The following is a 27,380-nucleotide window of genomic DNA, read 5'->3' on the forward strand; positions in this document are numbered from 1 at the left end:
TATCCTCCCCCCCCTTCATTTTTTTTCTTCTTTCTACAGAATCTTGCTGGATTAGCCCAGGTTACCCTAAAATTTGTAGCCCTCCTGCATTAACCCCCTAAGGATCATGGGGATGTAAAACTACACTGTGTTATATCCATTTAGTTTTATTTCATGGTTGTGAATATTTACCTTCATGTATGTATGTGTGTATGTATGTATGTGTACATATGTACGTATGTCTTGTGCCCAAAGATGCCAAAAGAGGGCATCAGACACCTCTGAAACAGGAGTTAGAGATAGAGTAAACCTGTATGTGGTGCTAGGAACGGAACCTGGATTCTCTACAAAAGCAGCCAGGGCTATTAATTACTAAGACATATCTCCAGTCCCTTTAAAACAAATGTTGTTTTAAAACAGGGTCTCTCTATATCACTGACTGTCCTGGAATTCAATATGTAGACCAAGATGGCCTCAAACTCAGGCCTGCTTCTACTTTCTAAATTCTACGATAGCCAAAGCAACTTGGTGAGACCCAATCAAAAAAAAAAAAAAAAAAAATCAGGATGAAATAAAAGGTGTTGGTACTCCATCCAGGTTATCAGACTGTTCCAGAACCTAGCCACCAGCCATAGCTCTCACACCTTGTTTTGTGAATCCCAAAGCATGACAAGGTAATGCCTTGGTCAGCTCTGACAACCATTTTATTAGGTGAGAATAGAGTTAAGACTGGTCCGTTTGCATAGGAACTCAAGGTCATCTTCTTACCCCACCCACTAAAGGGAAAGGGTGGTAAATAAAAGAAAACAAATATTGCACTCGCTAAGCCTAGCTGCATTCACAAAGGGTCGAAAGTCAAAGTAGGGAAAAGAAGGAAAAGAGAGTTAAAAAGAAAACCTAGAAATTCGGCTAGCCAATGTCCTTTCTCCTGACAGCCAGTAACTGGGCAAAAGAAAGCATTATCTTCACACACACCTTTGTTTTCTTGCAAAGGAAAACATTCCGGGCAGCACCCACACAGGCCGGAAGGAATAAATATTTACAGTTGGCTGGATTTTCTAGTTCTTGGGCACTGAACCCAGCAACTCTCCGCCTTGACAGACCATCCACTTCCAAGCAGCCTGGAAACCTGGTGGGCCTCCCTGTCCAAAACTATGTGACCCCAGACTTCAGGATTTAAAAGGTCCATTATGTGTGTGAGTTAGAGCTGGTTAGGAACAAGCCGGGAAGTCATTACATCCAAAAAGAGAAATAAACATACAAACATGTGTGAGCTGCTTTCTGGCGGCCATGGAGCTTTCATCCCCAAAGCAAGCCAAGAGCGTCATGTTTTGTCGCAAGGAAACTGAGGTAGAGAAGCATAGTGGTTTTACCCAGGGTCCTCAAACTGAGTGCACCCCGAGGAATTCAACAGCTTGTCAATCTCCACTCTCCTGTTTTGCTTTCGAAAGCAGCCAGTCCCTTAGTTCTCTGACCTACGAGACTCACTCTCTTGGATCACGCAGGTCTGTGTGGAGTTGCTTCCATAACTCAAGCGTGAGCTCCCTTTGACTCCGCTTACTGTTCTTACTCATTTGCAGGGCCCACAGTTCTTGGTATCATACTGTGCTCATAAATTCTTACAGAGTGGAGATTTAAAGATAAAACCCATGCCACCTACTTGCTGCTCCAGGAGGAGAAACACAAACCCAAGCACTAGAGATACCAAAGGAAAGTAACCCGGCAGTCAACCTTCGAATTCCTTGCTATCCCTCAACACTGTGGTAAAATAATAGTCTTCTTTTATTAGTTATTTGCCTATTCGTTCCATACTGGGTGACCCCAAAACTGAAAAGTGTCATTTAAAGAACGAAGAATGGTCCAGGTAGTTGTTGAGGCTGAAGGAAAGACAACAGAAAAGACAGAGGGCCACGGAGATCTACCCAAAGCCTGGCTCTACGCAAGTTCACACTCACTGTGTCTTTCAGGGCAGTGAATGCACAGCAAGAAAATTCTCCTGATTTTATGGTTACTACTTTTTTTAGACTACCCAGACTGGCCTCACAAACTCTTCCTATAACCAAGGATAACCTTGAACGTCCCCTGCCTCTATCGCTGGGGTTCTGCGATGACAGGCATATGCTACTCTGCCTGGTGTGTGCGGGGCCGGAGATAGAACCAAGGGCTTCCTGGATACTGTGCAATCACGCTACCCATGAGCTGCATCCCCAGCCCCCTGAAATCTTGACAATGAGAGGAAAACATGAGAGAGAGATAAACAAGATTGCCATTTTCTGACACCAGGTGAAAAGTACACATTTATAACATACTTTGTGGCTTAAGTGCGGGTGCTGTAGTCTTCGTGGTATTCCTTAAAAATAAGGTGAGTGCATGTGCGTGTGTATGTGTCTGTGTGTGCGTGTTATGGATAGTGTTACCCTTTTGTTTGTTTGTTAAATAGCTTTGTTTGTGGTAGAGGTACTGGAGAGAAGGCACAGTAGATTAAAGCTCTTGCTGGCCTCTCAAAGGACTGGAGTTCAATTCCCAGCACCAACGTTGGGCAGCTTATAACTTTCTGTAATTTTGGTTTCTTGGGTGAGGACACACACACACACACACACACACACACACACACACACACACACACACTTTTGAAAAGAATTTGAGGGCTGGAGAGATGGCTCAGTGGTTAAGAGCACTGACTGCTCTTCCGGAGGTCCTGAGTTCAAATCCCAGCAACCACATGGTGGCTCACAACCATCTGTAACGGGATCTGATGCCCTCTTCTGGTTTATCTGAAGACAGTAATAACAGTGTACTCATATAAATAAAATGAATAAATAAATCCTTAAAAAAAAAGAATTTGAATTGATTTGTCAAAAGTCCCATTCTCTTCCAGCTATCATCCCACCCACTTCTCCCAGCTGCACATGCCTGAAAAGAAAGCACATAATTTGAGGGATCTGGGTTCAGCTTAGACACTAGCCTTAGAGGAAGAAAGTGCAGGTAGAATGTACTTCACATCTTGGAAGAAGAAAGAGACAGCCTCAGGAGGGCCTTAATAATGACCACCATGGTTAATACAGGACTAGCTGGTCTGGTGAACAGTAACTAAAAGCCACACTAATGCCAACCCTTTTGAATAGCAGCATAATATAGGTGTTCTCAGCCTCACGAGAGGGAAGAAACATTAGCCATCATAAATGAGTCATTTATACACTAAGAGTCCACTAACTCCTGGGGCAAAGTCCTAAGGCCTCAGTAGTGCCACAAAACACAGGGAAGGCAATTCCACCAGAAAATGTGAAGAGCGAGTCTTAATTATGCCCCCTGCTTTCTGAGTCTCTAGCTTGACTCGACAAATCTCCGAGAGAAGCTACGGATGGTGGGCTGTTCCACACTGTGCAGTTGTTAAGAACTGGCAGCCCGGAATCAGGCTTCTTGGCTCCTAAAATTAGAGTAAGAACAAGACCCACAGTGTTGCAACACAATGATGCACATTACTAAAACATGCAGTAAGGAGTTTCGTGTCGCCCTCTCAGCGTGCACCGTAATACCCAGGCTACGGGGAAAAAAAAAAATCAAGCTGGGAGCTACAGGATGCTTGGGAAACATGGTCTCTCAAAGTACAAAGGGGGAAAGGAGGGAGGGAGGAAGAGGTGATTGGATTTTCTTTCATTTTCGTACAGAAAAGATGAGAGAAAGAAGTGTGCATAAGATTCTAGCACACTGGAAGAGGTACTTTGTGCTTTAACTCACTTATAAACTTCTTATGCCCTTTAGGTTATTAATTTCCATTACATACAAGTCGCTTATTATTTATTTTATTTTAGTTAGTTTGGAAATTTTTTGTTTTGTTTTGTCTGTTTGTTTTGAAGATGGGTTCTCTCTGTGTAGTCCCTGGCTGTCTTGGAACTCACTCTGTAGACCTGGCTGGCCTTGAACTTACAGAGATCCTCCTGCCTCAGTCTCCTGAGGGTTGGAATGGATCAAAGGCATACGCCACCATGCCTGGCCACAGTCCACATACAGGAATCACCCAGAAAACTAAAAAAAAAAAAACCAGATGATTCACAATGTCCTCCCTTGGGGATTCTGTTTGACAGGCACACGGTGGGGTTCCAAGCATCAAACATCAGAAGTCCCACGGTGACTGTGAAACACAGCCAGTGAAGACGTCAGCCCTAAAGAGTAGAGATGCATGTGGAGCACGCACGCTCATGCCCACTCTTACCCCAACACCGAATATCAGCTGCTCTTCCATGCAACCATATCTGCTGAAGTGTGCAGTTCAAGGACAAACAGATTAATGGCAAAGCCCAACCTTGGAGGGCTCACATTACCTGCGTAGTATCTTCCATCAGCCCACGAATCTTCTCCACAACATCATTGCGTCGGTGCTGGCGCAAGGCGCTGATGAGCTGAGCAAGGCTGGCCTCAGGGCCCCGGATGGTCCAGTGCTGCAGAGCTGCATAGGCTCGTTCATGGTCTGCAGTGTATCCATTGGAGAAGGCAGCCACCTCCCTCTCGCTGGCGTTGCAAAGAAACTGATAGATGTCCTTCCACTGGCTTCCCACCTGCGCTGCTACAAGCTTCAGGATGTCAATACCTGTGCCAGGGATGAAAGGAAATAAAAGTATATGTAAGCATGCTCTAGAAGGAAGCTTTTCTGTTAGGCTGGGTCAGATAAATGAGTCATCTTCCATGAGTATTTGACATACACAACCCACCATAGTATTTGACATACACAACCCACCATGGGGACAGCTAGACACCATTAGAAACTATTTTGTAGAGGAGAGATGAGGATCAGCGGCAGAGCAGGCATGAGGGGCTGGATCAGATTCTTAGCAACACACACACACACACACACACACACACACACACCACACATACACACATACCATATACACTACACACACACACCACACACACACACACACATACCACACAAACCACACACCACACACACACATACCACACACACCACACACCACACACACACCCCACACACACACCCCACACACACACACCACACTCACATACCACATACACCACACACCCCACACACACCCCACACACACACACACACATACTACACACACCCCCACATACCACACACACACCCCACACACACACCACACACACACACACCACACTCACATACCACATACACCACACACACCACACACACACACATACTACACACACCCCCACATACCACACACACCACACACACACCACACACACATACACATACCACTTACACCACACACCACAAACACACACACATACCACACACACCACACACACACACACACCACACACACACACACACCACACACACATACACACACACCACACACACACCCCACACACACCCCCACACCACACACACCACACACACCCCCACACACACCACACACCACACACACACACACACACACACACACAGGCACACACACAGAGTCAGAGACAGAGAGAGAATAAACAAACAAATAAGTAAATAAATAACACGAATCTTTTGACAATAGATTAGCCTCCTGAATGCACAGCAAAAGAAGGGTTGATCTTTGTGATGCAACAAATTGTTTTCCCAAGAGCTGCTTTTGAAAGGAAACCAATCAAAGCAAACCAATCAATCTTTGTTACTAATAAATACAACTGTAATAAAATAAATCAGAACCACACACACACACACACACACACACACACACACACACACACACACACACAGAGTGATGACTTCATGCATTTCAGAAAACCAGAAACCACAAATGAAGACTTTAGTGTTCTTGACACAGCCTTGGCTAAGTAATATGCAGATTCTAGGACCAGTGTCTTCTGTGTCAACTGACCACACATCCCAGTGTTCCAGTCCAACAGAGTCGTTCTTTAAGAGTAACTAGGAGGCTAGAGCATTGCTTCAGACATTAAGAGTTGGGACTGCTCTTGCAGAGGACTGAGTTCCAGCACCCATGTCCAGTGGCTGAAAACCATCTGTAACTCCAGCTCCAAGGATCTTATATCTTCTTCTGTCCTTTTGAGGGCACTGCACTCATGTACACATCCTCCCCCACACAGACAGACAGACAGACAGAGCCAGAGCCAGGGAATTAAACATAAAATAACATTTTAAAACAAACATGTACCACAGTGGGACATAGCAGCATGTGTCTATAATCCCTGAACTAGGCATCTAAAGGCAGAAGGGTGAGTTTGCAGACGGCCTAAGATACATGGTGAAACCCTGTCTCAAAAAGAAAGAGAAAGACCATCTATCTTCTCGAATGATTCCATGCTCAATGAGCAGTTTTCTGCCCTGTTATTCAGTCCTCCGTGTTGATGGGTAAGTTATGATGCAGACAGTGGCCCCAGTGACATCATACTCATAGTACTTATTATCTTCCAGGTTTTGTGTTAAGGCGTTTAGCCCATGGAACATCTCCAGAAGACATTAATATTCCAACTGCACACTTGGAAGAAGAGAGAAATAACATCAGAAAAGTTAGGCTCCCACCATGAAAGTATCACAAAGGTAGATGTGGTTAGGACACAAGCCGGCTTACCAGGTTGGACTTAAGAACTCTCATAGAAGCAAGCACCATTAAATGTGTGAGTACATGACGCCTTCCATGACAGAAAAATGTTTTTGAGTAAAGAGTCAAGACTGGTAATTCTGTAAGATATCTTTACCCTGCCCCAAGATTTAACATCCACTAGTCCCACTCATCCACAGGATATAATCCAGGACTCTCCATGGATGCTTAAAAACAGAGTCCCTAACCTTGTAATCTGATGTCTTTCCCATCTTAACTGGCACCTATCACATACTGTAGTCCATACCTTCTAGTTTGAGGTATAAGACAAGACCAACATGTACTCCTTTTTCCTTCACAATTGAATAGAGGGCTCATTTTTACTGTGTCAACAGACCACATACCCAACTATTTCACCTCACGATAATCATTCCTTAAAAACATCTAGCTTAACAGGGCACAATCAAGTGTGCCTGTAACCTCAGTACTCAGAAGGTAGCGGCCAGGGGTGGGGGTGGGGTGGGGATGTGGGGGTTTGGGGATGTGTAGGTGTGGGGTGTGGGTGTGTGATACATCCTCAGTTATAGTTTTCTTTAAGTTGAGAATATCTACCTTTTCCCTTAAAGGAATTCTTCATGGCTTCCTTTTGACTTATCTGAACAGCTGGCCTTGTTACTTCACAGTCCAAGAGCACCGCTAAGCGAAATAATTATCTTAGCCTATTAACTAAGACAGCTAGCCATCGTGTGGTCATTAAGAAGGTAGCATGCACCATGTGAGCATAGTGGGCAGAGGGATGGAGACTTCTGGTCAGAACGAACTGGATGCTAAGGACACGAGACCTCATTTCTCCGGACAGAATGCACCTGTGGTAAAAGTGAAGATTATTCCAGGGCCGTCAAGCTATCAGTAACTTGTCATCTCTGTGAACACGTGTGTTAGGCCCTAAATCCGATGGATCTAGGGTGGAATTAAAGCTCCAGATCCGCACACTCAGATAAGCACCTGGCCAAAGTCTCTGTCAGGCAAGGGCATCTAGTGTCTCCGGCTGTGTCTCTCTACAGTTCCAAGTTGCTTTAGCTTGATTGTGTGGGCCATGCTCTATGTCAATAGGAATGTGAGTGATTTCCTACACCGGAACTGTCAATGGTAGCCATGGCTTGAAAATAGCTCTTTATACCCAACAAACAGCTAAAGACTCAGATGCAGATATTTGCACCCAACCAATGGACAGAAACTGATGACCCTGTGGTTGAATTAGTGAAAAGCTGGAAGAAGCTGAGGAGGAGGGCGACCCTGTAGGAGGACTAGCAGTCTCAATTAACCTGGACTCCCAGGGTCTCTCAGACACTGAGCCACCAACCAGGCAGCACACACCAGCTGATATGAGGCTCCCAACACATATACAGCAGAGGACGGCCAGGCCTAGGTTCAGTCAGAGAAGATGTGCCTATCTCTCAAGAGACTGGAGGCCCCAGGCAGTGGGGACGCCAGGCCTGGGAGACTGGAGGTTGGGGTGGGGACATCATCGTGGAGATGGGGAGGTATGGGACAGTCAGAGGGTGGACCAGGATGGGGGTAAATTTTTAAAAATAGCTCTTCATTACTTATTTCTTCTCAGATCAGGTCAAGTTTCCAAGAGAGGTTTAGGGAAGAAGAAAAGAGAATTAAAAAAAATGGGTTGGGGATTTAGCTCAGTGGTAGAGCGCTTGCCTACCAAGAGCAAGGCCCTGGGTTTGGTCCCCAGCTCCGAAAAAAGAAAAAAAAGAAAAAAAAATCCAGTTTTTGATGAAGATATTTGTGAAACAAGCTAGCAAATGCTTGTTTGTTTAAAAAACAAAACAAAACAACAACAACAACAGTAACTGCAGAAATCTCTCTGACAGCGGTGGTCTTGGTAAGTCCTCACCAGAAGTTCTTGCTTTGCCACTCAGTTCTACAGGGGTAGATGTGTCAGGACACCATGCATACATACAGGCCAAGTCAACCCCTAAAAACTCTTTTTAAAACCAAAGCTTCTAATAGGAGGCTCCTCTCTTGTCCACAAAATTAAAGTTATATATATATATATGAGAGAGGAAGAGAGACTGCTACAAATAGATACACTGCTGTCCTCCTCACCGTGAGCCTCAGACAACTGCTTTCCACTTCTCCTAGCAATGTTTAGCCAGATGTACAGCTTTTGATCTCAAGCAAACAAGTCTCCTTCAAAAAGAAAAAACAAACCCGAGGCCTATTTAAAACTTTTGCAGGTAACCTGAAGAAACAAGCCAGCTCTTTGTGGCTAATGTGGTTTAGTGTGGTAGGCTCTTCCAAACACCAAAAGGCTTGTTACTCCCCGATTCTTAATTTAGGTCAATTTGGCTAAGACCGGTGGTGTCTTCCATGAAAACACGGGTGCTTTCACTTCTAAGTAGGGCCATTGTTTCCATTTCCATGATGTCCATGACAGTGTGGCTTTGGACAAGCCACTAATTGTCATGTGCATTTCCTCGACTTACAAGGAAGAGGCTCACCGTCATAACCGGCAGTCAACACTTCCTATGAAGTTAATCAGTCTTCAAAATTAGCTACACGAGTCCGGTGGTGGTGGCACATGCCTTTAATCCCAGCACGGGGGAGGCAGAGGCAGGTGGACCTCTGAGTTTGAGAACAGCCAGGGCTGTTACACAGAGGAAACCCTGTCTCAAAAAACAAACTAGCGGGGCTGGAGAGATGGCTCAGTGGTTAAGAGCACTGACTGCTCTTCCAGAGGTCCTGAGTTCAATTGCCAGCAACCACATGGTGGCTCACAACCATCTGTAATGGGATCCGATGCCCTCTTCTGGTGTATCTGAAGATAGTAATAACAGTGTACTCACATACATAGAATAAATCTTTAAGAAAAAAAAAAACTAGCAAATAAACAAAAAATAGCTACATGATTTTAAATGCTTCGCATAAGCTGAGTATAGAAACTTGAGGCTCGATGCATTTCACATTTCACATGCAAATGCATACCCTTTACAGCATAATTACAGACTCTAAAAGCCTTAAGACGGGTCCCTCATCCAACACTCTGGATTTTTTTTTTGGGGGGGGGGTCACAAAAATAAAGAGAAAGGAAATAGGAAGAAATGAAAAGAAAAACAGAAGAACGGGGACAACGACACCTTCCTTCAACTCAAATGAACTTCAAACTAAATTTAAAACCTCCAAGAGTTGGGTTTCGCCTTGCCCTCTTCCCCCGTGAGGCGTTTCCATTGTGAAGTGCGGGTCAGCTCCACAGATGCGCCTGTGCCAGCAGGGCCCTTGGCCACTGCAGGCTCCCATTCTGGATTTGATAGTTTAAAGATAGAGTGGCCCTCCCAGGAGACAGCAGTCTTTCAGCGTATTGTCACCAAACCCTAGGGAGAAAACCAGTCAGAACTAGTCCCTGGTCCCGCCACTCCACCACCACCAGAGGAAAGAGAGAGGCTTATGGAATATTTTGTGGCTGACTAAGGGGCGGCAGCCACTGTGTCAGGCTAATTTGTGAGCATCACACTTTCTGAAATATGAGGGCAGAGACATTTATCAACAAAAAGTGGATCGGTATCATGGAAACAGAAAACGGTCAGACTTTGAACAGTTTTTCTTTAAAAAGAAAAAACAAAAGTGTTGGAGGACCGGGCTTGGTGGGCCTCCTGTAATTTCAGCTCTTAGAACGTGGAGAGAGGGGAATCTCTGGAACAGGATGGCGGCCAGACTAGCTGAATCGACAGGTTCGCCCGAGAGACCCTGCCTTGGTGGGTAACTCGGGAGAGCGATGAAGGATGGTTCCCTACATCCATCTGCCTTTTGCCTCCAGGCGCACACAGAGACAAGCGAGCACTCCCTTGCCCTTGTCAGCACATCACACACACAAATACATGCGGAGAAAGGGATTGGGGAGAAGCAATCCAACTGTAAAGAGAAGCGTTAGCGTGGTGCACCACATCGGAAAGGACGAGAATCGTGCTCCAAAGACTTCAAACACAGTTGTTATTCCGATGTCCCCTTTCCTTGTTGCTTTATATGTTATTATCCCTTTCTGAATGTTTTCACAACATATAAACATCAAACACATAAGCCACCCTTCATAGAAACGAGTTCTGTATCTGGGAGTTTAAACAACTCTAGATAAATAAACAGATGGACGGATGGACGGGCAGGCAGACAGATGACAGAAAAGGCCTTGCTCAGTTCTTTTGGTTTCTTTACTTGCTTTTGGTTTTGGTTTGTTTTCTTGAGAAAGGGACTCAGACGGCCCAAGCTGGCTTCAAACTCCCTGTCAGACCGAGTGAGGCTAGGGAGGTAGAGAAATGGACCAACCATTTTAAGAGCACACCGATCTGCAGAGGACAGAGACTTGGGTCTCAGCACCATGTCAGGTCGCTCAGGAGGACGGCCTATAGCTACAGCCCTCGGGCCTCCACCCTTCTGACTGCCTCAATCAACTGCGCTGGCACACACAACCTCCACACATAGGCGAACACACGGACACAATTTCAAAACTAAAATAACCTTTAAAAAAGGGCTGAAGGCCGCCTAAAATTTATGAATGCCCCGGGTCTAGCCCCAGGGAGGACCTGTTCCTCCACGCCCATCTCCAGCATGTTTTCTTGAAATCTGCATTTGTGCTGGACATGTACAGGCATTTTGGACAACGGCTACTCTGAGTAATACAGCAGAAAAGCTGTTTAGGAAGTATCCGCATTACGTGATGTATTATAAGTTAATCCGGAGAGGATTTAAGATATCCAGGAGGGCGTGTATAGATTATATGCAAGTACGGGGCCATCTTATATGAGGGACTTCAGTAGCTTCAGGCTTTGGCACACTGAAGTAGGTCCTCGGAAGAGTCCCCCTTGGGTATCAAAAGATCACAGTACGTATGATATAAATGTCCTGAGACCAGTCTCCTGTGGACGTTAAAAGGCTGAGGTATGTGTCATCTATGGGTAGGGATACTGAAAGATCACTGTACTGTACAGCTGACATACATGTATTTGTGGAGCAGTGTAATGTGAAATGTAGGTGTGAACATGAATATCTGTGCTGTTTTATGCCATTTTGATCCAAGCTAGCACCGTTTGGAAAGGAGGGGACTTCAATTGAGAAACTGCCTCCACCTGACTGCCCTGTGGGCAAACCCGTGCGGCATCTTCATGATTGGCAATGGACGTAGGAAAGGCCCAGCTCACTGTGGGCCGGAGTACCCCTGCGCAAGTGGTCCTGGGTGCTATAAGAAAGCAGGCTGAATATGAGAGGCAAGTTCATAAGCAGCACCTCCTCTGTAGCTCTGCTTCAGTGCCTGTCTCCCTGTTTCTGCCCTCCGTTGAGTTCCTTCCCTCATTTCTCTCACCAACCGAGCATGACCTGATAGTCACATGACCTGACAGTCACATAACCTGACAGTCACATGACCTGACAGTCTACAAGACCTGACAGTCCCAAGCTCAACCAACCCTTTCCCTGCCAATTTGCTTTTGGTCATGGTGCTCTCTCACAATAATAGAAACTTTAACCCAAACAATATGTTAAGACCACTGTGCGTATGGCCTATAGATGCATGTAAACCTTAGAAACATGTATTAAATGCCTTTTATAGTATTGGTAATCTCAAGTAGAGAGGTTGGGGCCACTACAAGGCCACTCGGCTTCTGCCATCATTCATTGGGAGTGGGACACAGGACAGTAATGTGATCAGTCCCTGTAACTCTGTCTCTCACTGAACATGGCCGTCTGGTGTTGATGTGAGCATATTCTAGACTGGCCATGGTGTGGATGCTTCTTCCTGGACTATTAGCACCACGCTGTCTTGAGGACAGTTAGTGCAGAGGCTAGACAGTTCATTTCTTTTCGTCAAAATTAAACCTTAACCATGGCAGGGGGGTTCTACAAACTCTGCACCAGCGAAAGTATCTGAGGCTTTGAGGGCGTGACAGTCTTTGTCACACGATTCCTCAACCATTGTAGTAAGGAAACAACCAGTGTTGGTACAAATGAGTGTACCAGGGTTCCAACACAATTTGATCTAGAGAACAGGTAGTGAGGTCAAGATGGCCATGGGCTGCAGCTATTTAAAGAGTGGATAACTAGCCACACACACAGAGCATACACATATTGACAGGTATTTTAGTGAAGATAATGGACAATCCCACTTGGTCATTAGTTTATAAATGAAACGACAGCAAAGGAAACAGAGATCATTTCCTGGCCTCTGTCCAAGTAAAGTTCCGAATCCTAAAACACAGATACAGTCACTGTGTGTTGGCCGATCTGCTTCGTTCAGACTTTATGGAAGGTCCACTCTCCTTGTACTTACATTGAAAATTATCAAGACCCTAACCCACTAATGGGCTGGCACTGACACCAACTTTGCTTTTTCAATGTTGCTGGATGCTGGAGTTCTGGAGACTGACATTCTCCCACCTCAAGGAGTCTGGTGGCCCTGACTGTCCTGGAGCTTACTGCCTAGACTAAGATAACTCAAACTATCAACTATCCTCCTGCCTCTGCTTCTCGGGTGCTAGGCTGAAAAGCATAAACCACTTTGCCTGGTTCTAATGATCAACAATTCTAAAGCAATTGTTGAGGGAATCAAATCATATGAGCCACAGGCTGCATCTTCCAGGAACTGCCTAGGAATGTAGGTGCCTTTGGATGTCAGGGGGAAATCCTGGAAACAAAAGGGTCAACATAGTAGAAAGACCATGAAATGAAAGTCACAAGATAAGGTTCCAAACTCCAACATCATGCCATTGGCAAAGAACAACCTCTTTAATGTCAGTGCCTACCTCTCCCCGGGTAGGAAAGGTAAGAAGACTTGCAAGGAGTCAAGTGTGAAACGATGGTTTTATCACCTTGGCAGTATCATAGCACATATTCCTCTGCCTGCTCGAGATCTGCACTGACAAGGATCTTTGGGAGAACGGACTATGAGACACTTGGTGTTCAGTGCTGGGTGACAAGTGACAATGGATTTCCACTGTTCCTGCTGCATGAACCTCACTACTACAGAGGTAAGTCACCTCCAAACTCACCTACAAGATAAGTGGAGGGGAAAATGCCACCGCCAGATCCCTACCACACACGGGATCTTCCAAGTGTGCTGATACTTTCCCCGTCCGTGGCAAGAAAGCCTAAGAGGCATGACGTGCTTAATAGTTTTTACGGACAAATGGTATTCTCCAGAACATGCTAAAGTCCTGAATTAGATGGTATCTGGGAATGCTGGGAGTCTCAGTCAACTTGACACAAAGCAAGACGTATCTAGGAAGGATGAATCTTAATTCAGAAATTAGCTCTATTAAGTTAGGCTGTAGGCACTTTTCTTGATTAATTATTGATGAGCAGGTGGTCCTAAGACATAAGAAAGCAGGCTGGGCAAACCATGGGGAGAAACCCATCAAGCAACATTCTGCCGTGGCCTCTGCTCCAGTTCTTGCCTTGATTTCCTGCCTCCGACGATGGATTATAAGTTGCAAAATGAAACAACCCTCTTTCTTCCCAAGTTGGTCTTGGCGATGATGTTTAATCCCAGCAGTAGAGCAAACTAGAACGCTGGGTGATTAGCTGGAAAAGCCCCATTCTTTAGAACAGCAGTTCTCAACCTGTGGGTTGCAACCCCTTTGGGGGTTGAATGACCCTTCTATAGGGGTAATGTATTAGATACCCTTCATATCATATATTTACATTACAATTTATAACAGTAGCAAAATTACAGTTATGGAGTAGCAATAAAAATAGTTCTATGGTGGGGTGGGGGATCACCACAACATGAGATACTGTCTGTTATTACAGGGCCACAGCATTAGGAAGCTTACTGTCAACTTGTTAGCTTCAAAGTGGAAAAAAAGTTTCCTTCTGTCATTATGAACACCTGGACTCTGACTTTTCCCCCATTGGAAGAAGGGTTGAAACTCTATTGTCTTCGGAGATATAAACATCTGAAATAATTGCCACCAGAAAGGGCCTATGTGGAAACCTTCCTTAGAAGAGAGGAATGAAAGGCAGAAGTCATGAGTCAGGAGAAACAAAGTCTGGCTGTAGCCACACGACAGACCCAGTGCCCTGGGCACACTGGTTAGTCTTTGTCAACTTGACACAAGCTAGAGTCACCTTGGATCTCTGAGGTAGGGAGTGTGCACATACAAAAAGTGATCCCAGGGTGAAGCCTGGAGTCTGCCACTATGTAAGGTCCCTGAGAGGAAAGAGGAACCAGCCAAGGAGAGCAGGAGGAAACAGCCAGCAATACAGGGCCGGAATAGGAGTCTGTAAAGGGGGAAAAGTATATCAAGGAAATGGCACACAAGTGCTAAATGCTGCTGCAGACCAAGCAGAGGAAGATTGAGAACCATGCTAGGATCACATGCTTAGACTACACAGAGCCAAAGTGTGGCTAACATACGACCTTGTTTTGTCACTCTGTGCAAGTGCATATGAAAACCAATGCCCTTCATGGCTCAGTTACTTTGGTCATGGGTTTGTTTTCGCCCCTAACAGGTATCTAAAAATACTGGTATACCTCACAATTGGTAATGCCACAGATTTGATCAAATGCAGCAGGAGGTATAGCCTTTAACCTACAAGTTTGGATCTCCCCATCTATCTACAAGTCTGATATAATCCACAAGCCAAATGCATTGAAACCAAACACATTGGACGCAGTGTTAACAAACCAATGATGTATGAAGACCCTTTAGCACAACTCCAGAATGTCCTTCTCCTTTGTAGAAGGTGTTTATGCCATACCTGATCAGGCTGATTTAAGGACACACATTAGGAACACTTTTTATTTCTTCTATTTGTAGTTGGATAGACTCCTGAAAATTTATATTATCATAATAAATTCCTTTCCCCTAAGGCCTAGAGGCAGAACTCAAGGTGGGCCTAGAGAGCACAGCTGCCTCAGATGCCTCAGGCCACTTGGCCACTCCATGCACTTGCTAATGAGTGCTCAAGGCTATTCCTCTAGCAGTTCTGTGTATTACGAAGTCCTCTGATAGGTTGGTAAAAGTTCTTGCATTGCAAACAATGAGGACCTGATTTTAATCCCCAGAATGCATTGGGGGGGGGGGGGGAATCAAGGTGTGGTAACAAACAGTGCTCTTGTGATCCCAGTCCTGGGAGAATGGAGAGATGTATATCCTTGGAGCTCATGGACCAGCTAGCCTAGCATCCTGGCCATCTCGGGCTAATGGGGAGTTAGTTACCCCGTCTCAAACAAAAAACAAGGCAAGGGCCGAGCATCATAGTGCATGCCTTTAGTCTCAGCGTTTGTGAGGCAGAGGCTGGCAGATCTCTGAGTTCAAGACCAGCTTGGTCTACAGGGAGGTTGCCAGGACAACCAGGGCTACACAAAGGAAGCTTGACTCAAAAAAAAAAAAAAAAAAGAGAGAAAGAAAGAAAGAAAGAAAGAAAGGAAGGAAGGAAACCGGGACAGTGAGGGGGGTGGGGGGGTGGGGCAAAGTGAACGATACTTAAGGAATAAAATCTAAAATCTGAGGTAGTTTTCTGTTCTCCACATGCACACTCACACTGTGCAGGAGTGCCCATGTGTTTGTATTATGGGTGCACAAGAGTGTGTGTGTGTGTGTGTGTGTGTGTGTGTGTGCGCGCGCGAGAGAGAGAGAGCGCTGAGATTAGCACTCAGAGGTAGAGTGTTTGCATAACATGGACAAGCCCTGGATTCTGGAGACTGAATAGCAATAAATAAAAGAGAGAGGAGACAGGGTGGGGGATGGAGTAAGAGCGCAGGGCCCTGAGCGTTCTCAAACAGGATGGTTCTGTCTGCAGTGAAATAGCATTCCTGAGAGCAAATGTGGGCTGTGAGGTGGGGGTCTGGGGTGGAGACCAACTGTTTCCACCCTGTAGTGGTGGCAGTCCTGGGCTAGAGCAGCAGGGCAGGACACAGCAGCCTCTGAAACGGAATAAGCCGCTGCCTCTCAGCCAGGCCTGGTGTTTACACTTCAAGTCTAACTTCCCATAGGAAATCTGGGCTGACTGGCAGGGTGACCGTCTGGGATTCTGGGTCAAGGAGTCTCCCAGACAAGAGAGGGCGAGGAGTGTTCAAGCTGACTGGTGTGGAGATAGCATCAAGCCACACAGGCAACCGGGCTGGAGCAACAGGACACTGTCACCTCTGACCCCACAAACCCCTTTTCCAAATAGCCTCGGAGATCTGCCAACCACTCTCTGCCTTTATTTTTATTTTTATCTTGTTTTTATGTATCATTTATTTATTTATTATTTTAAGTTTTCCACTCCAATCGGCTCACAGAAAGTCAGGAAACTGGAGCAAATTCTAAGAGGAAAAGGTTCGTTGTTTATGATAAACTGCAGGTGTTTGACTTCACAACGAACTGTGCTCTGCTAAGGGAAATACGGTTGCCGTGACTGAGCATGTTTTAAGGTGCAGTAGGGCGTGGTGGGGCACAGGCCAGTGATGGAATGCTTGCCTGGCTAGCATGGGCAAGACCCTTTAATCCCCGGCACCAAGAATAATAATGATAATAATCATCATGGCAATAACTTAGTAATGTGAAATGTCATACAACAGATGGAAAGCCGTCCAGAATGACAGAGCCTTCAGCTTAAAACCTGGCATTGCCCCACTCTGGCTATGTGACTTTGATGGTCAGTTTGCTCGGTGGTAGAGCATTGTGCCTTGGCTTAGAAAAAGTAGGCAATGACAGCTGGGGGTGGATGCTTGTGTATCCCAGCACTCGGGAGACCAAAGCAGGAGAATCTTGCCCTTGAGGCTAGCCTTGGGCTGTATAATGAGTTCAAGGCCATCCTGGAACTATGCAGAAAAGAGAAAGAAGCAATGAATGTTTAATGGCAGCGGAAACCTTCTGTAATAGCAAATCTTTACGGTAAACTTGTGCAGATTCGGAAGCACCTGGGTGTGCCTGGGAGGTGTTTCCAGAACAAGTTAAACTGAGGAGGTAAAGCCCACTTTACAGGTGAGTGTGGTATTCCACCCGCCACGCTCCCAGACTGAATTAAACTAGAGAAGTCGGAAATGAGCATTAATCTCCCTCTGTGTCCTGGCTGAATACAGCTACACAACCAGCCACCTCACATGCATACATCACACGCATAGCTCACACGCATAGTACGACTGTGCCTCCTACTATGAGCCAAATCAAACCTCTTTTCTCATTGCTTCTGACAGATATTCAGTCACAGCAACAAGAAAGGTACCTAATAAACCCTTTCCGGAAGCTTTAAAAAGCTTATTTTTTAGGGACCAGGGAGAGAGACATTTGTGGATAAATGTGTCTGTCACCAAACCTGATAATCTAATTTGATCCTCTGAGACCCAGGTGGTGGGAAGGAGAAAACTGATCTCCTGTAGTTATCCTTGGACTTCCATGTGTGCATGAAACACACACACACACACACACACACACACACACACACACACACACACACACACACAGGGCACTCACCTGTCATCCACCCACTAACACTGCAAAAATCTCGGTGAAATTTTTACACATGAAAAACAAACGCATTCCCATATCCAGAACAGCACTGCCTCGTAAATCAAGTCCACAGCTGAGGTAGATCTACCGCTCTCCCTGGCAGGAGGAAGAAAGCAACCGAAGGATGTGCTTCCTTCACAGTCCTCACCTCACACTCGGGGACCAACAGAAACCTTTAAACTGGCGAATGAGGCTGAGGGAAACCATCTGTCCTTGCGTGCCAGGTAAGGCGGGATGACGTTATTTTTTCGTTCGCTTAGACAGAGTTTGAGACAGAATGGAAGAAATGACAAATGTTATCCCCAAAATTTCAAGACCGAAACCACAGCTCGGTTCAGCAGCAGGGTCTAAATCTCTTAAATAGGAACGCTAAGTAAACTGAGTCCCCCTTGTAGGCAAATGCTGCTGCCCTAAGCCAATTTTACATAGCATTGGGTCATAAGCATCATGCCAATAAGAGGCCAGCCAGCAAGCCAGCCAGTTTCTACTTTAACTTTCCTCTTTGAGTTTCAACTGTATATAGGAGGATTTGGGTGCAAGTTGGGGCTCTTCGTTTTCTGAGCTAGAACATCACTCTGTAGCCAGGGGTTGGCATGGAACTTACTACATAGCCAAAGCTGGCTTCACTCACAGTGATTCTCCTGCCTCACCTTCTAGAAGCTAGAATGACAGGCATGGGCCAGCACACCTCCAGCTCCTGATTGAACTTTTGCATCACGAAGAATGGGGTTTTAAAAAAGAATGAGATATTAAAGTTATTTGAACCTTCATGATACGCAGGTCTCGCAACCTTCTTCCATTTGCTTCTCCACAAGAGCCAAGCTAGAATTGCCTCCTCTACACCTCCTTCAAGATCAGGATCCTGTCTGGCTGTGCCTCGAGTGGTCCCTTCTCCCACATCCCTAGATGATTCCATTGCCCTAGGAAGAGTTTCCCTCGATACCAGTACAGGCAACCAGAGGAAAGGTCTTAGCCTCCAGCCTCTAAAAGGATTTGCATCTGACTAGCCAGGCAATACTCCTCTTTTCCTTTCCAGCTCCTTTTACAAGGGACAATTCGACTCTGTGGCATTTTATGGCCAAAGTTCCTTGGGTAAATATTTTTTCCCCTGTAGTCATTTCTCTTGCTACCCATGACTCATTTAATTTGACCCATAAGAATTTCTAACTGGGTTAAAACATTGGGTCTCTGTCCTGAGCTCGGATCTCCACGAATGCCTCCCTGCAGCTCATGGCGTTATCTTTGTCGGGATCAAGGAGCCAAGCTAGTAGATCTATCACTATTATGTGTGATCTCATTCAGCCCATAAGAGGAAGGCCGTGAGAGAGGAGCCAGTCCCACAACACAGATGAGAAACTGAGGCTCAGGAGTGTATCGCAGATATTTAATCCTCAGTGAGGTTGAGTCATGACCTTCTTCTGTCACTGCACCATGCAGCTTCCTAGGGACTAAGGGCTCCCTGGTCCATCTTTACAAGTCTTGAATGTGTCTTTGTGTGTATGTGTATGCATGTACACACGTGTGTGTCATTTTTATGTGGGTTCTAGGAATGGAACTCTGGTCTTCAGTCTTGCAAGGCAAGCACTGTACTGACTAAGCCATCCCTTCAGCACTTGTCTTTTAACCTAAGTACTGTTAATGAGACTCCCCCATATCTGTCCATTCTCCATACAGGACATTAGAAAGGCAGACATGTAGGGGAAATTGTTTTAATAATAGTACAGTTGTGGTGGTCTGGCTTCCTTCCAACTGTCTGTCCACATCACAACCCTCCTTCTCCAAGAAGGACAGAAGCAAGAAGCAGTGTTTCTTATAACCAGCTGGAGTCTAAGGGCAGGTGCCTCAGTGCCAGTCCAGGCCTGCTACCAACTGGGTGTGAACTCGGGACACTGGATCTTCTTATACTTCTGTTCCTGGTAGGCAAAAATGGGTACAATATTCACACCATAAAGTTTTCCTGAGAATTAAATGGAAACCACAGTGCAGTATTTCACAGTGCAGGGTAAGCATTTGAGACAAGTGAACTATGACTTTTTTTTCTCTCCTCCCAAACCAGTCTTAATAATAGAATGTTTTTCTAAATTGGGCTGAGGATATAGTTCAATGGGTAAATCCCTTGTTGTACATCATGAGCACGTGAGTCTGAATCCTGATGCAGCAGTGAGATCTGTAATCCTGGTGCTCTATTGGGACATGGGAGGCAGAGATAGGAGAATCTCCAGACGATGTCAGATCAGCTTGGCAGATGTAGACAGTAAGGAACAAGAGATCCTGTTCCAAACAAGGGGGAAGATGAACACTGATGGTAGAGGTTGTCCTCTGACCTACACACACACACACGCACACACACACACACATACACACATACACACACACACGGGCGCACATGCACATGCACATACGTATATATAAAGAGAGAAGGGGAGAGAAAAGAAGGGAAAAAGGGGGAGGGAGGAGAAGGGAGGGAGGGAGAGAGAGAGAGAGAGAGAGAGAGGAGAGAGGGAACATGATAAATTTTCCCTAGACAAGAGAATTTTCAAGAGAAACTGAAGAGTCAGGGGAAGGCAAAAGTGCTCCATTCTCTGAGTGGGCAGACAGTTGGGATGAAAGAAAAGAGGAATTGGACTTCCTTTGCTCTTCAAAGGTTTTGTGTATGTTACAGGAGCTTAACAATTTAAGTTCATTCCTTTTGCGACCAAGACATTCATTTCAGATCAGGTCTTTGACTCCCACACCCTGGAATCACCTAGCTGGGGTGGTCAGCAAAAGAAGAGACACACCAGCTCCCTCCTCTGACTAATTATCCATGGACCATGGTCCTTTTCATTGGGGCGATCTTGGGAGAGGTCAAAGGGTGCTCTTAGTCTGGGACAAGCCATCCATCTATTCCCCTCATCCTCATCTACTCCTTGGCCACTGCTGAAGACCTCCAGGATCCTCCGAAGCAAATGACTTCTCTGTTGTCTTACTCCAGAACTGTGAGTAATTTTCAAACCACAGTGTTTCTTTTACCAGTGGGCAAAATCATGCCATCCGTTGACTGGAAGGGCAACATGGACAACATAAGAAGTATTATCCCAGAAGTTGGGAACCTTCTTATGTTGGACAGAGCCTTAACTGTCCTCTGACTGAAACATCACAGCTTGAGCAAATCACTTCCTGTGCTCAGTTCCACTATATGTAAAATGTGAACATTAGACAACAAGAATTCCCCTCTTCCTCTCCCTCTCTCTTACCCTCTTTCTCTCCCTCTCCCTTCCCCCATCTACACCCCTGCAGTTTCATCACTGTCCAACCTCTAGGTTTCCCAAAACAAAACAAAAACACTCTTCATGTTCCCAAGGCCCTGCAAAAACCCTAGTCTGCTAAGTTGATAAAAAAATCACTGAAAAACAATTTAAAAATCAATCTTTAAAAAAAAAATCCCAATGTTTTCTTTACCTTAGGATTCCTTAAATGTGATGCTGGCTACCAATCTTCCCCATAATTCCCCTGTTGTCTGAGACTAGGCCAGGGCGATGCACCCTGCGCATGCTTGCTTTCCTGTACTACTGAACAGGTTCTCCTCAGTTCACACACAGTTAACAATGATTCCCAGATGAGAGGGAATATGGCGAGAGGCAGAGCAAAGGGGGAGGAGGGAATAACTAAGACAGAGAATAGAATCTCCCTCTAGCCTAACATCCCTTGCTTCACTTGTCCCTGAAGAAATCCATGGTTGTCATGGTGAAAGATGTCCCCGACAGACAAGAACTTTGCCTGTCTCCGGAGAGCCACCTTCCTCAAGGCGCTTACCCCACAGGCAAAGCCAGCCTATGCCATGGTCCTTCTGCAAGGGAAGTAACTCATTTCTGGAGCATGAGTTTTCTATCTCTAGATGAGTAACAGTTTCTTCCACCGCCATTGACCACTTCAAATGATCCTTCAGAACTTAAATTCATAGTGGCGATGAATTGCAGTCACCAGCCCGTGGTAAACGTGTAACTTAAGAATCCTTTTATTAGAGAGACTTACGCTCACACCAATAGGCCATGATTAGAGTATGTACAATTAAAAAGGCTTTGGGCTAGCTTAAACCTTATTTGTGGATACCAAGCAGTGATTGGAGGGACATTTAGACATGTCCATCCCCAGTACTGTTTATTACAGATACACAGGAGCTGCTGATCTCTTCCCAACTGGCATGGGTGATGAGCAAACTTCCAGAAACTCAGGAGTTGTAGCTGAGGCTCTGCCATGACACCAAGGTCTCTCTCAGTGTTAAAGTTCAGAAATAAATGAGAACTTTCGTCATGGCCTCCTATTGCTCTGTGATCACCATGCATGTTGGACTATTGGACACATTAGAAAGATTGTCTCTGGGCTGGAGAGATGGCTCAGTGGTTAAGAGCACTGACTGCTCTTCCAGAGGTCCTGAGTACAAATCCCAGCAACCACATAGTAGCTCACAACCATCTATAATGGGATCTGATTCCCTCTTCTGGTGTGTCTGAAGATAGCTACAGTGTATTTATATATAATAAATAAATCTTAAAAAAAAAAAAGGACTGTCTCCAAACATTAGTTCTGGACTAGTTGTTGAATCTCCCTCAATACCAAAGGATCGATCCTCTACACCCCACATAAGCACAGAGTCCCTGTACACTCAGCCTTGCCTAGCCACACGTAGAAGCATTTACTACCTTACGGTCACTCTGTCATCAGCTGCTGGGTAGTCTTTGGTGTTTCGGTGACATGGAATCCTTCTGTAGCATAAAGCTGGGATTAAGGCTGGCTTCCCCTCTCTGAGTAGCCACACACTGCTCCCACCCTACAATGTATGCAGGACCCACATAACCTACATTTTTTTCCTATAAAATACCAGGGTAACATGAAGTGCACCCAGCTAAGACAAAAAAAAAAAAAAAAAAAAAGCATTATCACACTGATCACCTTCAGCCTTGAACTCTGGGACCCAAGCCCTTAGGTGTTCTTATTTTACTAAAATACCTGACCACCAAGGAGAGTGCATGACTGGCCCAGGATCATGACAGGCTTTTAGCAGCAGGCAGGCAGATCTAGACATCAACTGTCCTGGCCATGTCATTTCTGCAACCTGTGGCCGCTCTTCAGAACTGCAAGGAGCAAACCTTTGGGAAATGAGTGCAGGCTTCCACTCAGCCCTCTCTTGTTTGTAAAGCACTTGCATACAGATGGCTCTTGCCCATATAATCCTGTACCTTTCCTTTCCTCCCAGCCCGCACGTACCTCTGTGAATACTAATTTGAGGCCATCAGTCCTCTCTATATATATTTTCCCCTTCCGGCACACAGAGTCAAATCGGAGTTCCAAAACTCTAGATGTCTGTTCACTATTTTTCTTAGACTCACTGCCCCTTCAAAGTATATTGGAAGTCAAGGTGAGAACCCAAACCACTGTGTCCTCCTTTATGGCTTTGCCTTGACCAAGAGACAAGCTGTAACAGGTCCATGCAGGTATACTTGTGAGGTAGGCCCACACGTAAGATGCCACTCTCTGGGTAATCCCAGGATATGTTGGGAGGAGACGGAGGGATTTGGGAATCGTTTTGAAGGGACAAGGATAGCTTACACATTACAAACATTTTAGTCACTCAAGTTTTGTTATGCATCCCTGTGACAGAGTAAGAAATGTGTACCCCTAATGGTAACACACAGCACGGTTAAGCTTAAGGAGGGCTCCAAGAGGAGAAGATCATATACTTATCTAAGCTGCTCCAGTTAGCAGAAGGTGAGAGAGAAATGGCAAACCTATGGTAGACTTCACATTCTGGCCCAGCACATGTCACCTGATCCTACAGATCAAGTTTTGTTAGACTATGACTCCCTCTGATAATTTACACACTGACTGTGGGCTCTTCTGACACTACAAAAAAAAGAACCGGATGGTTCCAACGCAAGCTGTACAATTATGGAGACTTCCTGTGGGGCTCAAAAATAATCTGTGCTAGAATCAACAAATAATCGGTACCGCTCACACACACACACACACACACCACCAAGAGCCCTGGGCTTAAGGGCTGGAGAGATGGTTCAGTGACCAAGAGCACTGACTGGTCTTGCAGAGATCGTGAGTTTGCTCCCAGCACCCTCAATGTGCATATACCCCACACAGATTCACATGATTAAAAATAAAATAAAACAAAGATTTAAAAATAAGATAAATATTGAAAACAAAATCCTTGTCTAATTTCCTAACAGAACACCGCTGTAAGCCAACGGGGGCAAACCCAACGGTTCAACGGCTCAAAAGAATAAGTAGATTAGCCTTTGGATGTTCTAGACCACCACCATCCTGCAGAATGTTCTAGGCACTGGAAATGTTCCGTCTGTCTCAATGTGGTCAGGCAAGTATTGGTTATGAATGCCTATAAGGCATTTGGGTTATCATTGGTGCATCCAGAAGCTGAATTTTGCTTTTTCGTTAACTTTAGCTTGAATTCCTCAAGGCATTGTAGCTACCACTGGAAACAGCTCAGACACAGGCCATTTGAGCCCCAAGGCATGGGCCAAGTGTAGGGCCACATGGTAAAAACCTAGTGCCGTGAAATTCAAAATGACCCAAAATGGCCAAAATGTGGATGTTTCACTCCTTCCTTAAAAGGGGAACAAGAATACCCTTAGGAGGGGATAGGGAGACAAAGTTTAGAACAGAGGCTGAAGGAACACCCATTCAAAGCCTGCCCCACATGTGTCCCATACATATACAGCCACCAAACTAGATAAGATGGATGAAGCAAAGAAGTGCAGGCCGACAGGAACTGGATGTAGATTTCTCCTGAGAGGCACAGCTAGAATATGGCAAATACAGAGGCGAATGCCAGCAGCAAACCACTGAACCGAGAATGAGACCCCCAGTAAAGGAATCAGAGAAAGGACTGAAAGAGCTGAAGGGGCTTGAGACCCCGTATGAACAACAATGCCAACCAACCAGAGCTTCCAGGGACTAAGCCACTACCCAAAGACTATATATGGACTGACCCTGGGCTCTGACTTCATAGGTAGCAATGAATAGCCTAGTAAGAGCACCAGTGGAAGGGGAAGCCCTTGGTCCTGCCAAGACTGGACCCCCAGTGAACATGATTGTTGGGGGGAGGGTGGTAATGGGGAGAGGATGGGGAGGGGAACACCCATATAGAAGGGGAGAGGGAGGGGTTAGGGGGATGTTGGCCTGGAAACTGGGAAAGGGAATAACACTCGAAATGTAAGTAAGAAATACCCAATTTAATAAAGATGGAAACAAAAAACAAACAAACAAAAAACCTAGTGTCTCTCCTCTAAGAATTTACAGGCTATGAGAGGAGATTAAGAACTAGAAATTCGGCGAGTGTCTCAGAATGGATTGCTATATAGAACATTACACATGTAAAATTGACAGAATATTTGTCTGCATACACAAACCCTGAAGCCAGGTCATGTACGCTTAGGATTGCAGCCATCCCAGACTCAGGAAGTGGAAGACGGGTGATCAGATTCTTAAGGCCATCCTCTGCTATGCAACAAATTTAAAGCCAGCCCAGACCACATTAAACCCTTTTTTTAAAAGTAAAAAATAAAACAAGCCAAGTACGAAGAATGATCTCTGTCCCCTTTGGCCCCCGAAGCACATCAGTTCACGCATAAGAAAGCCCCAGAAACCTCACAGTGGTTGCTGCTGTCCACTTAAGGAAAATGCTGGCTCCGGAGGTCATGTGTGTTACACTGATTTCACCGCCAAGGGCACGCTAGCCGCCTACGGCAGACCACTGAACAACTAGGCCAGCCAGAAGCTAAACACACCGTAAACTAGGTAAATCCAGTTCCCTTTCTCACTCCCTCTTCTACATCTCATTTTAACTCGTAGTCTAAAACCTAAGAGCAAAAGGAAACACGACCCAGTGCAGTCACAGCAGGGTCGTGTTCCCTCTAAATCTTCCCCCTACTTCCTCCACCAGTACGTAGTGGACGCTGGCATTGTCTAACCCGATTTCCAAACACCCCCGTTTGCTAAAGTTTCTAGCAAAACGGATGGCCTGGTCTCAAACTTCAGACACTTTTGCAAACGCAAGGAATGGGGAAGAAAGACATGACGGACGGTAAATAATTGAAGGAAAAGAAACGGCAATGGCACCGGCTAGAAACAACCGTGAGAGCGCACAGTTGGTTCCTCTTCTCGGCCACCCCACTGTCAATAGTGCTGGACCAAGGCTTTGTGCCTTCTGAAGACAAAAGAGAACAAAGTGACTTTCGGGGGGATCTTTTCACACTTCCTCAGTGCACTTGTGGGGAGACTAAGTTTTACTGTCATCATTTAGTGTGTGCGTGTGCGTGTGTGTGTGTGTTTGTGTGTGTGTGTGTGCATTTGTGAATGAGGAAAAAAACAGGTCAAATAGAAAATATTTTCTGGGGCTGGAGAGATGGCTCAGTGGTTAAGAGCACTGATTGCTCTTCCAGAGGTCCTGAGTTCAATTCCCAGCAACCACATGGTGGCTCACAACCATCTGTAATATACATTAGATAAATAAAAATTAAAAAAAAGAAGAAAATATTTTCTGTGTAGCCTACGTTTATTTCACTTTATTCATCTGTTTGTCTTTTGACTCACTATGTAGCCCTGCCAACCTACAACTCACTTTGCTGTCCTAGAACTTATAGCAGTGCCCCTGCCTCACCCTCTCAAGTGCTAGGATTACAGACATGAGCCTCTACGCTTGGCTTTTTGCACCAATCATCTTTAGAAAAATGTTTATTTGTTTAAATTATACGTATGTGCACACGAGACCAGGTGCCCACAGAGATGTTAGATCCCTCAGAGCTGGCTGGGTTCTCTGGAAGAATTGCTTGAGCTTCTAACCACTGAGCCACCCCCTCCAGCCCCTTCGTTTTCATTTTAAATCAAGTAAAACTTTTGTGCTCCCACCCACACCGACCCCATTACCTTGGGATTATAATACGAAAAGAAATCTATTTCCACAAAGCTGACAAAGGGTGGCAATTAGAGCCCAAACAATAGGCTCATGTCATCATGACAGCTTAACCTAAAAACAAAACCTTTAAATAGGGTTCATAGACAAAAATTCTAGAGGGACTTACTTATGATTCCCAATGCTAAAGTGGGTATATTACAAGAAACCACAGCTTCCTCGAACCCTCGCAACCTTTAACCTCTGACTTTGGAAAACAAGGGAGCGTATGTAGCCTCCGTCCGACAGTGCAGCTCCTGGGTCTGACCTCAGGACACCTCGAGAGCAGAACTGCAGTGCTTGAAACATGAACTTTAGAAACTGTATACCAATGGCAGACAGAGAAGTGCCAGAGGGCTTTATGATAAGAAGGCAGGAGCTTCAGAGTGCCGAGGTCTGATAAGGCAAACAAGATCCCGCAGGTCACTG

At 45.4% G+C, this 27,380-nt stretch overlaps 1 protein-coding gene across 1 annotated transcript in view; it reads right to left on the reverse strand.

The window, feature by feature from the left end:
• Tnfrsf21 (TNF receptor superfamily member 21) overlaps positions 1 to 27,380 on the reverse strand; it is a 74,924-nt gene that overhangs the window by 17,787 nt on the left and 29,757 nt on the right. The window contains exon 4 of the mRNA NM_001108207.1: positions 4,302 to 4,567. Coding sequence (NP_001101677.1) covers positions 4,302 to 4,567 — 266 coding nt within the window. The remainder of the gene's footprint in view (positions 1 to 4,301; positions 4,568 to 27,380) is intronic.

The sequence above is a fragment of the Rattus norvegicus genome, chromosome 9, assembly GCF_036323735.1.
Source record: "Rattus norvegicus strain BN/NHsdMcwi chromosome 9, GRCr8, whole genome shotgun sequence".
Lineage (NCBI taxonomy): Eukaryota > Metazoa > Chordata > Mammalia > Rodentia > Muridae > Rattus > Rattus norvegicus.